The following is a 12158-nucleotide window of genomic DNA, read 5'->3' as shown; positions in this document are numbered from 1 at the left end:
CGTTTTACTTATTAACTCAGAGTGTGTATTAATACCTGGGGGAGCAAACAGCCGTGCATCTCTCTCTAGCAGTGTTACAGAGGGCGAACAATTTCTGAGTTTACCCTGGATAAGCTTTATACAGAGTATAACAGATTTCTTTGGGTTTAGACCCCACTGGGAGTTGGGCATCTGAGTGTTAAAGGCAGGAACACTTCTGTGAGCTGCTTTCAGTTACGCCTACAGCTGTTAGGGGACGTGGTTCAGCCCCTGGGTCTGTGTTGGAGCAGACGGGAGTGTCTGGCTCCGGCAGGACAGGGTGCTGGGGTCCCGCTGGCAGGGAAAGCAGGGGTTGAAGTAGTCTTGGCACAGCGGGTGGCAGCTCACAAGGGGGTTTCTGTGATCCAGCCCGTCATACCTCCCAACCCTGATATTCTGTGCTTCTGTGCATTCTGCAGGTGTCCATGGCCAGGCCAGGGGCTCTGGAGATTGCAAGCTGCCTGCAGCACTGCCTGCCCTTCCCACCACACTCCTTCCTTCCTGCTTGGGCTGAGATAAGTTTGCCTCAGGGTGCAACAGAACGTGCACAAGTGCATTAGCAGAGCTGGGCACCCCACCCGCCTCCAGAGACCGGAGCTGCGTAAAGCAGAGAGGGGACGTTAAAAATAGGCAGGATAAATTAAGAAAATGCAACGGGCCTGGGGCACCAAGGAATCACCAATTTGCATTTCGATAGCCTCTCTCCTCAGGCGATCCCAAAGCGCTTTAGACAGCAGTTAGTTAAGGCCCACTGCCCTGTGTATTATCCGCCCTTTTACAGAGGGGGAAACTGAGGCACAGGGGAGCATGACTCACCCAAAGTCATTGGCAGAGCTGGGAACAGAACCCAGGAATCTGAGTGTCCAGGCCTCCCCGACTGGCAGGGGAGGCAGCAGCCGCAGGACAGAAGCAAACTGCAAAGAGCCTGGCCAGATCAGAGGCCCCAGGGCTGCAGGCAGCGAGGGGGAACAGAGCCCTCATGAGCGTAAAGTCCTGATGCCAAGACCCTCCCAAGTCCCCAGAGCCAGCTTCTTGGGCTGGGCCGGGGGGCCTGCCATCCACCCCTCCCCGCACAGCCTCCAGGGGAAGGCACCATCTGCCCTCTCTGGCTCCAGCACGGACACGGGCGATGCTTGCCTGCCTTCTGGGGCAATGTAGGGGGCAGGGAAATCACCTCCCTTCCAGGGTGGGGAAGAAAAGCCACCACAATGGCTGGGCCACATGGTCCCTTCTCCATCATCTTCACCTCCCCCAGGCTTGGCATTCTCCCCCACTTCCCGGCAGATCGCCCCCCCCCCCGGGCACAAACCCGCCCCCCCGCGCTGGCCTGACTCCACAAGGGGTCCTGCCTCCCCCGGTGTTTGGTTTGGGTCCGTAAGTCCCTGCTGCCCCAGAGAGAAGCAGTGGCCAAGAGCCCCCCCCTCAAAGCCATGCTGGGTGTGAGCCTGACCCTCAGCCAGCCCCATGGCTGCCCCCTTGGACCCGGCCCTGCCAGCGCTCTGGCCACACAAGAGGAAGGACGGACCAGCGGCCAGGGAGCCTGCCTGGCACTCTGGAAAGCTGGGTTCAATTCCCCGCTCTGCCCAGCTGACAGTGGTCATGTGACTTGATCGCTGTGCCTCAGTTCCCCTCTGTACCGTGGGGACAGCCCCGCCCTGCCTCGGGGGGATAAATACATTAGCACTTGTGCAGCCGTCACGGGGCCCCAGAGACGTACCTTGGACCCAGATACAGCAGGAGGGTTTCAGGGAGCCCTTCGGGGGCTGGCGCTGGTCTCCGGAGGCCCACGGAGGTTTCTCTTTGCTACCTTCGAGGCTTTATTCTGATGCTTCCCTGCAGCAGGCCTGGGATTCGAACACTGGGGCTGGGATCGCCCAGAGTGGGCACAGACTCCGGCACCCCCTTCCTGCAGGAGGCGGGCAGAGCTCCAAGCGGCTGCCGTTCAGCACACGGCCAGCAGCGAGGCCGAGATCCCAGGGCAGGTGAGCAGAGCCTGGCACTGCAGCCTGCCCAGAGAAGCTGGCTGACAGGTCCAGCGTGGCCGCGGGCAGGAACCAGCCGGCACGGCAGGGAGCCACTGGTTGGCACAGAAGAGAGGGAGCCCCACAGAGAGCTGCTGGGACACGGGGCCTTTGGAGGGGACAGGAGACAGAAGAGTCCCACAGTGAAGCCAATTTAGGGGAATCAGTTCCCCATGGGGCACCCCCAGAGCCCCTCAGCCCAGCCTCTCAGCAGCACTTCCCAGGAGCAGCCACATGCAAGGAAGAGGGGGGCAGATCCATTTCTCACGTCACCCCAGCTGCCCCTTCCCTGCAGCCCCACAGGATCCGCCAGTAGCGGCACCCAGCACATCCGTCCCGGGGCTAGATCCCAAGGAAGGATCTGGTGCAACCGGCGGGAGCCGCTCCGATGCCCTGGCTGACGCGGGAGACGTAGGAAGAGACGGGATCCGGTATGTGAAATAATTTATATAATTAAAACATTTCATAGAAAACCCTGGGATTAGCCCTAAAACTAAGCAGGGCGGAGATGGCCAAGCGATAGCTACGAACCACTTTATGCGAAAAGGATCGGGGTCCCCCGTGCAGCCTCCCACCCCCCTCGAGTTCCAGCCATGGATCGCTCCACCTCACTTGGCTGCTGGGTTTATCCCCCCCCGCATCCCACAATGCACTGCTCTCAGCTCCCACAATGCTCCGCTCCCCTCCAGGCGCCGACGCTAACGATCCGGGCGCTGCACGCAGAACACTTTGGCTTGGTGATCCCCGGACGTTGTCACCACGATGGATGCGTCCCTGGGAAAGAGACGGGAGATCGGCTTAGAGGGGACCGGGGCACAAGGGCAGAGCCCCCCACAGGCCTTGGGTCTGGAAAGCGAAGGGGACAGAGGGACAGGCTATTCCAGTCTAGGCTTTGCTCCCCTCGGCTCTGCCAGTGCCCCTCAGTCCCGACCCAGAGCGCACCAACTCCCCAACCCTGCCTCCGCCCTCCCAGTTCGGCCCAGGCTCCCTTTCTCCAGATCCGAGCTGCACAGCTCAACTCTCTCCAGTCCCCGAACTGCCCCCCAACCACTAAGAGCATTTGCTGCCCCTTCCGAAGCCTCAAGAGGCAGAGACCTGCTCTCGGCCCGGCCTAACAAAGCCCCCTTCCTAATTCAACACCCCCCCCCCACCCCGAGTCTGATCACACCCAGCGCCACCATCCTCAAGCCGGCTGGGCCAGGACAGCTCTCGCTTTCTGAGAGCAAAGCTCGCAGGCTTGACGTACGTAGGAACCGATTCCCCCACCACCACCACACGCCAGCCCTGTGTCGAACGGGCAGGTGGAGCGGTGCCGCAGGCAGAGCCCGCCTCGGCCACTCACTTGTTGACGGCGAAGTCCAGGATTTCGGCCGAATGGCCCCGATACTCGCTGATCATCTTCCCGGAGCGAGCGTCCCACAAGCGCACGGCCCCGTCCAGGCTGCAGGTGTAGACCACGGGCGCGCTGTCCTCCCACAGCAGCTGCACGATCCCCGACTGCAGGCACGGAAATCAGCGAGCGCAGGCAGGCCGCACGGGGCCCCCCAGCGACTCCAGCCCCACCGGACAAGGGCACAGGGCTGGCTCGCCCAGTCTGGCGGCATATGTGGTACCTCCACCCCACAAGGGACGCGGCGCCCGGCCCTGGGGGCACTGCCTAAGGGGCGGGCAAGGGCAGCTGTCTTGACACACTACGGGGATGTTAGGATCACTGGTCGGAGCCCACAAACCCTGCTTTTCTGGCTGGGCCAAGCCAAGGGGGCTCGGTGATGGTCCCTAGGCAGAGATGGCAGCAGTGCCTAGAGGTTAGCGACAGCCGTGAGGGAATGAGGATTTATATGGGGATCAGCCAGGAGCCATGCTAGGAGCTGCCTGCCCCGGGCCACGGGGGCAGCCCCAGGCCCGCTGATTGGGAGAAGAGCACGCCCCCTCCCCCACAGATCTGAGTGATCCCAGAGCTCTCTGGGGCAGCCCGAGGTCTCCAGGGGCCACAGCTCGGCGCGTCAGCCCCAGAGCGCCACCTCGTGCCCAGTCCCTCACCTCGTGCTGACACCTCTGCCGCAGGCTTTGCGTGGAGATATCGTAAATGGCCAAGGTCCCGTCCAGGTAGCCCACGGCTGCCAGCGGCATCCTGCCCCAGGGAGAGAGGGGGAGCGTGAGAGGCGAGGCACCATGGCCCCCCGACCTCCCAGAGCAGCACCTCTTAGCCAGTGGGAGACAGAGGGAAGTGAAAGGATGGAGGGAGGGGCTGGTTTACCTGCCAGACCCCCTCTTAGCAGCAAAGGGGGGTGGATTTCGAAGGAACTGGCCCCCCCGCTTTGCTGGCCGAGCAGCCTGGGTGGGGGAGCGCAGGCTTCAGAGCCACAGTCCCCAGCAAACCAGATAACATGGCTCCTTGGATTGGTTACCAATAGGGATGGTGGGTTTGGGGAGGGGGAAGCCAGGTTTTGGGGGGGAGGGGAGGGAGACCGGCAACCCAGCCTCCCCAAGCCGTGAATGTCAGGCAGCACGGCAGCACGGGGACCCTCACGGACCCCCGCCCCCCCATGCCAAGTCAGCACCTCCCCACCCACCGTCTCTCCCCTTCTTGCTGGGGATGCTGGGGTCTCCTCTGCCCATGGCTCTTCCCCAGCAGCCAGGCCCAGCCCCGGAAGGGTGAGCCGGGAGAATCAGCCGGTCGCCCACCCGGCCTGTACTCACACATTGCAGAAGCCCAGGGACTCGACCGAGTTGGATTCGGCCTCCCCTGCCGGAGGCTTTGAGGCTGCACTTTCCATCTTAAACACACAGACCACCTGGGCAGAGAGGAGACACGCCCCATCAGAGCCAGCGGGGAGGGGGCCCTGGGAGCCAAGCCAGTGTGCCCCCCCCCCACAAGCATGGGAGGGTTGGGATCCAACACGCCCCTGAAGGACTGGGGGATGGGCAGCTCTGAACCTGGGACCCACTGGATCCACTAGGTCCCCAGGAAAACTAACGCCAGCGGGGATCCAACCTGGGACCTCAAAGCAGGAGCCTCTGATGCTCGCGCTAAGACACCCAGGTCACCTGGAGGTGGCTGAGCCTGCTGCAGCCTCAGCCAAGCCCGTTACTCTGCAGAGTGGGGGCCCTGCAAATACAGACCAGGCCACCCCCCTTCCCCAGTAACCGCGGAGGGGTCCCCATCAGCACCCGGAGACAAGAACCCGACTGGGCCAGGAGGGCAAGTGACCCCACCCGCCGCCGCCTCCAGCCACGGGCAACCCTGAACTCCAGTAACCCCACTCCGGACCGCGCGGTGCCGTGGCCTAGAGCGCACTCTACCCGGAGCAGGCGGGCGCAGAGCTCAGTGAGCCGGGAGCCGACCAGGCCGGGCCAGACCAGCTCGCTCTCCCAGAGCTGCGGGGCAGTGAACTCAGAGGAGGCTGTTAAACCAGCCCCGTCCCCAGTTTTGGCCTTTGAGCAGCCAATCTTCCAGGCCTGCCCGCTCAGGTCCCCGTGTGCCACCACCCAGCCCCAGGCCAGCGCGAGGGCCTCACCTTGCCGGTGGCCGAGTTCACCAGCTTGGCGTGACAATCCACGGACCCGGTCATGACCAGGCTGCCATCTTTATTGCTGGTCACGCACGTCAAGGGGCCCTGATGCCCATCCTGACCTGAGGAAAGTTCACAGCCAACGGGAGGTCAGACGCTGCCTGGGAGACCGCAGAGCCCAACCCAGAGCAGCTGTCCCACCAGTTCACGCCAGCGACGCCCCTCAACCCTGACCTACGGCCTCCCTGGGCCCTGCTGCGAGGAGCCGGGCCCCCTCCTGCCAGCACACAGGTCTGCCAACGGCCCTCAGCTGAGGTAGCCAACGCGCCAAGTTCTGCAGAGACCAGCCGCAGACTAGACTCTGGTGCCTCGGCACCGCTCTCCCTGTCCGGACGGACTGCCCCAGTCTGAGGAGAGGGCCCCACGCCCCTCTGACGGGCATTACCCGAGCCCAAGGACAGGGGCTGGCGGACCCAGCCATCCCCCACCCCGCCCCGTGTTCCTCTGGCGCAGACCCTTGTAAAACAGAACCCAAAGCCACGCCAGCCTCTGCCCTTCCTAGCTCCCAACGGACGGGGCAATTAACCCTTCCGGACCTTTAAGAACGTGGAGCGAGCTTCCCTGCTTCAGGTCCCAGATCCGCACAGTCCCGTCCTCGTAGCCGACCACCGCTCTCTTCCCTGGACGGAGAGATGCACAAGAGCCGTTTGTTAGACCTTTTCCCCCAATCCCATCCCTGCCCCATCCTTCCCACTCTCAGGGTGCCCCCTAAGCCCAGCTTCCCGGCCCAGCTTCCCCAGATCCCTTCCCCGCTCTCTCCGCTCCTCTCACCGTCAGGAAGGACCCTGCCGCAGGTGGCCGGGCAGCTCGGCCCCTGGAAGGTCTTGCACTCGCCGCTGGGAATCTTCCACATCCAGGAGTTCCCATCCGCTGTGCCCGCCAGCAGGACGTGGGCCTGAGGGTGCCACTCCATCCACTGGGGAAAGAGGGAGAGAGACGAGGGGAGGGTGCTGAAGAGCGGAGAACAGTCGGGCCTGGCTCAGCCACAGGAGGATCCACCAGTGGGGCCCACAGAAGGGAATCCAGGCTGGTCACTTGGGCTCCCTCTAGAGCTGGCTCCGTACCACCTCCCCTGCCGGCGGGCACAGGAGCAGGGAGACGTGGGCAGTCACCCCCTGGCACGCTGCCCCACTATCCAGAGAAGCAAGAGGTTCAAGGCCAAACTTTGGGCAGCACGGCCTAGTGGACAGAGCACAGGACTTCTCTCCAGGCTCCCTCTCTGACTGGGTGACCTTACGCCCGTCACTGCCCCTCCGTGACTCAGTTTCCCCCGCTGTACACGCACTTTCAGCTCTTTGGATGAACTACACAATACACAGCGAGTTGCAAGCGCCCAACTCCCTACCTAAAGGGACACAATCAAGACAGAGGCAGCTTCAGGATACAATCGTCCTCACCAGCGTCAGTTACGCCAGCTAACTAGAAATGGTTTCAAAATCCAGTTCGCTTCTCCCCACTGAACTGGGCCTGGTCTACGCGACAGAATTTGACTGGTAAAAGCTGCCTAATTTCAGCACAACTTCTAAAGCCCACACGAAGTTCTGAGTCCTGTTGATAACACCAGGACTTCCCCTTGGTGGAATTAAAAAGAGGAAGAAGAAACACACAAGGGAGGACGCGTTCTCTGATCTTTTCATCCAAGGTTCACACGCGGGAGGAAAGGCAGAGGGACCAGGAGCTACATAGAGAAATCCACCCATCAGGCAGCTCCTGAGACAGCCAACAGATGCTACAAAGCTTCCTGGAGCAAAACTCCCTGAGGCTTCCAACTCGTCAGCCACTGCACCGCCCGGACCATTCTGTGTTCCCAGGGCCTGCCCCATACACCCCCCCTCCCACTCCCCCGGCCAAGAAGCCACCATAGCATGCTGCATCGTCCTTTCCAGTGGGAAAAACAGGAGATCTATCTCCCAGGCTGAACAGGAACTAGACTTGTCAGGTTCACTTCCTGGAGAAAGTTCCCAGGCACCAGGCTGTGGGTTCCTGACAATCCAGGCTGAGGTTCTATGTGGTCTCTTAAAAAAGGAACCCCCCTGCCCCCTCGCTTTTTCCCCTAGAGTGGGGTCTGGGCTCCAGATTCCATTAGCGACGCCCCTTTAATTCCCTCTCACCTCCAAGTCACCCACTTCGAACGACCAGATCTCTTCCTTTGTGTCCACCTGCCACACTTTGATCAGCCCGCTCATGTCGCCCGTGGCCACAAACATGGAGTCATGGCTGAAACCTGCGCAGGTGACGGAGTCCTTGTGACCTGCAGAGACAGCAATGGGGAAGCGGGGGATAGTGATTTAGCCAACCTTGGTTAGCTGCTGTGGTTAAGACAGATAACATCAAGCCAAGCACTGAAGATTATCCACAGCAGAAGGTTGGCTCCAGGCTCCAGCAGTTGCAGGCAATTAGATTTTATCTGTATGGCTCATCAGCCCTAAAGATCCCAGCTCTCTCTTTTCCATCCACCACGACAGTGCAGCTCTCTCTGGGGTGGAACACGGCAGCTGTTTAACACCACACAGTAACACCCCCAAAGGGAGCAAGCCACAACCACCAGGAACTGAAGCAGAACCTCCCATATGTCAGAGAACAGTCCAAGTCAGCGCACCTCACCTGAGCATTCAAACAGGCGTTCACCATCACTCAGCCGCCACACGAAGGCCTTGTCGTCCTCCCCGCCCGTTACTGCCAGGGTGTTGGTCGTGGGATCGAGGCTCACGCAGAAAACGGAGGCTTCACGGGACAGAACAGCGTCAATAACTATAAGCTACCGACCGAACATGGAACGCCGGCCGACTTCCCAACTCCCGCATCGGTAGCGCCCAAGCCCAGACGGCTCGGTTACAGATCGGGAGCATTCTACGCCCATTAACCCCCAAGATCCAGGACAGGAGCTGGTCGCGTGGGGTGCAGACGGTGTTAGACAAACACCAGCATCGGCCACGGCGCAAGGCAAGGGGGGGCTGACCTAGCAGGCCAGGAACAGGGGTACCAGGCTAGAGGGTGGCTGTCTCAGGTGCTGATTGGTGCTTTGGCTTTTGGCCAGCACAGCGGCAGCAAGTTGGTCCAGGATTGTCCCGCCCTTCTTCGCGCTCCCACCTGTCAGTCAGTCGGTCCCCAGCCTTGATGGAGAAGCTCCTGCTACTGTGATCAGCCAGCAGCTAGCCCAGGGGTGGGCAAACTTTTCCCCCAGACCCCAACCCTACCCGCCCCGTCCCACTTCCTGCCCCCGAGTGCCGCCCTCAGAATCCCCGACCCGGCCAACCCCCCTACTCCTTGTCCCCTGACCACCCCCTCCTGGGGCCCCCTGCCCTTAACCGCCCCCTGGGGACCCCACCCCCATCCAACCCCCGCTGCCCCCTGACTGCCCTGCCCCCTATCCACATCCCCGCCCCTGACAGCCCCCTGGAACCCCACCCCCATCCAACCCCCTCTAAAGCCCCTTTCAGAATGCGGCCGGAGGACTCAGGAGGAGCAGGGGCAGCTGAGCAGCCGGAGAGAAGCAGCGGTTTCCCCTTCAAAGCGCCGTGTCTCTCCAGCCGGCTGCGTGGCCGCCCGGTGTCCTCCTGAGTCCTCCACCCGCGCTCCCGCCACCTGCCCCCGAGGCTGCAGGTGAGCCTCCCTCCCCGCTCTCCCCTGCCCCCGCAGTGCAGCCCCCTCCTGCGCTGGTGTCACGCTGAGGCTGCAGGGGAGGGGGGACAGCAGGGGTGGGGCCGGGGGAGCCTCCCCGGCCGGGAGCTCGAGGGCCAAGCAGGACAGTCCCGCGGGCCGTAGTTTGCCCACCTCTGAGCTAGTCACTAGGGAGCAATTCAAAGCTCGGTCCCTCCAGGGGGCAAGTCCCAGGAATATCTTGTCTGAACAGATGGGCCGGCACAACCCCACTCAGGAAAGCCAGGGGCCAAGCCAGCCCTTGGAGGGAACTCAGCTGACCAAGCGCTGCCCATTTTCCCTGCAGGGTGCAGAGATCATCCCTCACCCGGCAGGGCCGACCCACCCACGTGTCACTGGAGCAGCTGAGCTGGGAGACAGCTGCAGCGAACATCAGGACAGGAGCCAATACACGTGGGTTGGCAATACAGCGGTGCCCACCCCTGCCCCCAGCTTACCCGAGTGCTCAGAGAACGTGACCTCGCTGTCATCCTGGGCCTCCATGCCATCTTCCACCCCCTCGTCTTCCTCCTCCGTCTCCCAGGCCTGCTCCTCAGCCCCTTCGACGGCCTCCTCGTCAAAATCCACATCTTCCATCTCATTGGCCAGGTCGTCTGCGGGGGCAAAGCCGGGGAACGTAAGCACCGGAGGTGTGTGTGGGGGGGTCTCATTCCCCCTCCCCCCCCCAGCTCACGCACACTGCTTGCAGAAAGGGCCAGATGAGACGATTTCCCTGGGAGGCAGGGGCTGCTGTAGGCAAAGTCCGGCTCCACCAGGCAGAGGCCTCGCTCGGTGCACTTGGTCCCCTGCCGCCCTGTTGGACAGCAGGGTTTTCAGTACCAGGCCGCACCCATTCACTGCGGCCCCCTGAACCGAGCGGACGCCCAGGAGGAGTCAGGGGCCTGGGCCTCGTTGCGAATGCTACTACTGGGGCCTTCTAGGTCCTGGTCACTAGCGACTGGAAGTCCCCCTGGTTCCCCACAAGGTCTCAGTCCACTTGATGCAGAACAAACATCCACTCCACAAAACCCAGCATCGGCGCAGCTGGGCCCCGGGCTGGCAGTTTCAGCAAAGAGGCCAAGGACAGAACAGGCCACGGAGCCCGATCTCCCCTCTGGGCCCCAGGGAGAGGGCGCCCCACGGGCCATTCGGCAGGGGGTGTCCTGCTGGTGCTCCCGTCGTGTCCCGCTGCAGTGCAGGCGAGGGGCAGAGGGTTCAAGCTGCTCCTGAGGGACCCTCCAGCAGGAGAAGGAGCTGCTCCAGGGACGGACAGGCAGGAGCCGCACCGGCGGCAGAGCTAGGGGAAGGGGCCGCGTTGCAGACGGGCCAGCAGTGGGTCCAAGACTCCCCACTGCACCCACTCCCAGCTCCCCTGATCTGACGTGGGCGGCAGGAAGCTCCTGGCCCCAGAGACTCAGGGGCAAGGGGCACCCACAGCAATCCCCCAACCTGGGACAGGGCCACCCAGGGACCTCTGCAGAGTTGCCATCCCCCTCAGGCCCCCAACTCCCCTAGGGCAGGGACCCACCCCTTTCTCCAATCCCCCTGCAGAGCCACCACCACCACCCCAGGCTCCCAATTCCCCTAGGGCAAGTCCCCCCCTCTGCTCCCCCTGCAGAGCAGCCACTGCACCACAGGCTCCCAACTCCCTTAGGGCAGGTCCCTGCCTCTGCTCCCCCTGCAGAACTGCCACCCCCAGGCTCCCAATTCCCCTAGGGCAGGTCCCTCCCTCCGCTCCCCCTGCAGAGCAGCAACCCCCCCAGGCTCCCAACTCCCTTAGAGCAGGTCCCTCCCTCCACGCCCCCTGCAGAGTCGCCACCCCCCTCAGGTCCCCAACTCTCCTAGGGCAGGGACCCACCCCTTTCTCCAATCCCCGTGCAGAGCAGCCATCCCCCAGGCTCCCAACTCCCTTAGGGCAGGGTCCCCCTGCAGAACCGCCACCCCCAGGCTCCTAACTCCCCTAGGGCAGGTCCCCCCCTCCGCTCCCCCTGCAGAGCCGCCACCTCCAGGCTCCCAACTCCCCTAGGGCAGGTCCCTCCCTCCACTCCTCCTGCAGAGTCGCCACCCCCAGGCTCCCAACTCCCCTGGGGCAGGGTCCCCCCCCAGGCTCCCAACTCCCCTAGGGCAGGGCCCCACCCCCCAGGCTCCCAACTCCCCTAGGGCAGGGCCCCACCCCCCAGGCTCCCAACTCCCCTAGGGCAGGGCCCCACCCCCCAGGCTCCCAACTCCCCTAGGGCAGGGCCCCCCCCAGGCTCCCAACTCCCCTAGGGCAGGGCCCCACCCCCCAGGCTCCCAACTCCCCTAGGGCAGGGCCCCACCCCCCAGGCTCCCAACTCCCCTAGGGCAGGGCCCCCCCCCCAGGCTCCCAACTCCCCTAGGGCAGGGTCCCCCCCCCAGGCTCCCAACTCCCCTAGGGCAGGGGCCCCCCCCCCCAGGCTCCCAACTCCCCTAGGGCAGGGCCCCACCCCCCAGGCTACCAACTCCCCTAGGGGAGGGCCCCACCCCCCCAGGCTCCCAACTCCCCTAGGGCAGGGTCCCCCCCAGGCTCCCAACTCCCCTAGGGCAGGGCCCCACCTCCCCAGGCTCCCAACTCCCCTAGAGCAGGGTCCCCCCCCCAGGCTCCCAACTCCCCTAGGGCAGGTCCCCCCCGCAGGGAGCGGCCCGGCCCCATCCCCCGCTCACCGGGGCCGGGCGGGCCCAGCTCCACCACCTCGATGATCTCCTCGTCCCCGTGGAAGTGCAACGCGCCCGCGGCGCCGCCCTCCCCGCTCCCGGGCTCCATGCCGGGCTGGCTGCGGGCTGCGCTGGGCCTCGGGGCGCCCCGTCCGTCCGCGCCGCCACCAAGCCTGACACACGGGGGCAGGGGGCGTGCCCGGCTCCGCCAATCACCGAGCGGGCCTCGGGCGCC

General features: G+C 63.8%; 1 protein-coding gene across 1 annotated transcript; it reads right to left on the bottom strand.

Annotated features, from left to right (window-relative positions):
• Nucleotides 1–2466: 2466 nt before the first annotated feature.
• On the bottom strand, nt 2467–12120 carry LOC123378180 (angio associated migratory cell protein). The gene is made up of 11 exons (XM_045031687.1): nt 11933–12120; nt 9709–9864; nt 8216–8335; nt 7723–7862; nt 6383–6527; nt 6148–6231; nt 5558–5673; nt 4740–4834; nt 4080–4170; nt 3382–3536; nt 2467–2813 (listed from the first exon to the last, which is right to left on the bottom strand). Exons 1-11 carry the CDS (start codon nt 12030–12032, stop codon nt 2738–2740), a joined length of 1278 nt encoding a protein of 425 aa, XP_044887622.1. The 5' UTR covers nt 12033–12120; the 3' UTR covers nt 2467–2737.
• Nucleotides 12121–12158: the final 38 nt, after the last annotated feature.

The sequence above is a fragment of the Mauremys mutica genome, chromosome 10, assembly GCF_020497125.1.
Source record: "Mauremys mutica isolate MM-2020 ecotype Southern chromosome 10, ASM2049712v1, whole genome shotgun sequence".
Classification (NCBI taxonomy): Eukaryota; Metazoa; Chordata; order Testudines; family Geoemydidae; genus Mauremys; species Mauremys mutica.
The sequence above is the reverse complement of the archived record's forward strand: the minus strand, read 5'-3'. Positions and strand labels throughout refer to the sequence as shown.

Excerpts from the sequence above, each read along its gene's own strand:
- LOC123378180 (XM_045031687.1), bottom strand. The coding sequence starts at position 12,032 with ATGGAGCCCGGGAGCGGGGAGGGCGGCGCCGCGGGCGCGTTGCACTTC. Across the intron at positions 4,171-4,739 it reads TCCCTGGGCTTCTGCAATGT|GATGCCGCTGGCAGCCGTGG; the intron begins GTGAGTACAGGC and ends TCCCTGGGGCAG. Across the intron at positions 2,814-3,381 it reads CTGGACTTCGCCGTCAACAA|GGACGCATCCATCGTGGTGA; the intron begins GTGAGTGGCCGA and ends TCTCTTTCCCAG.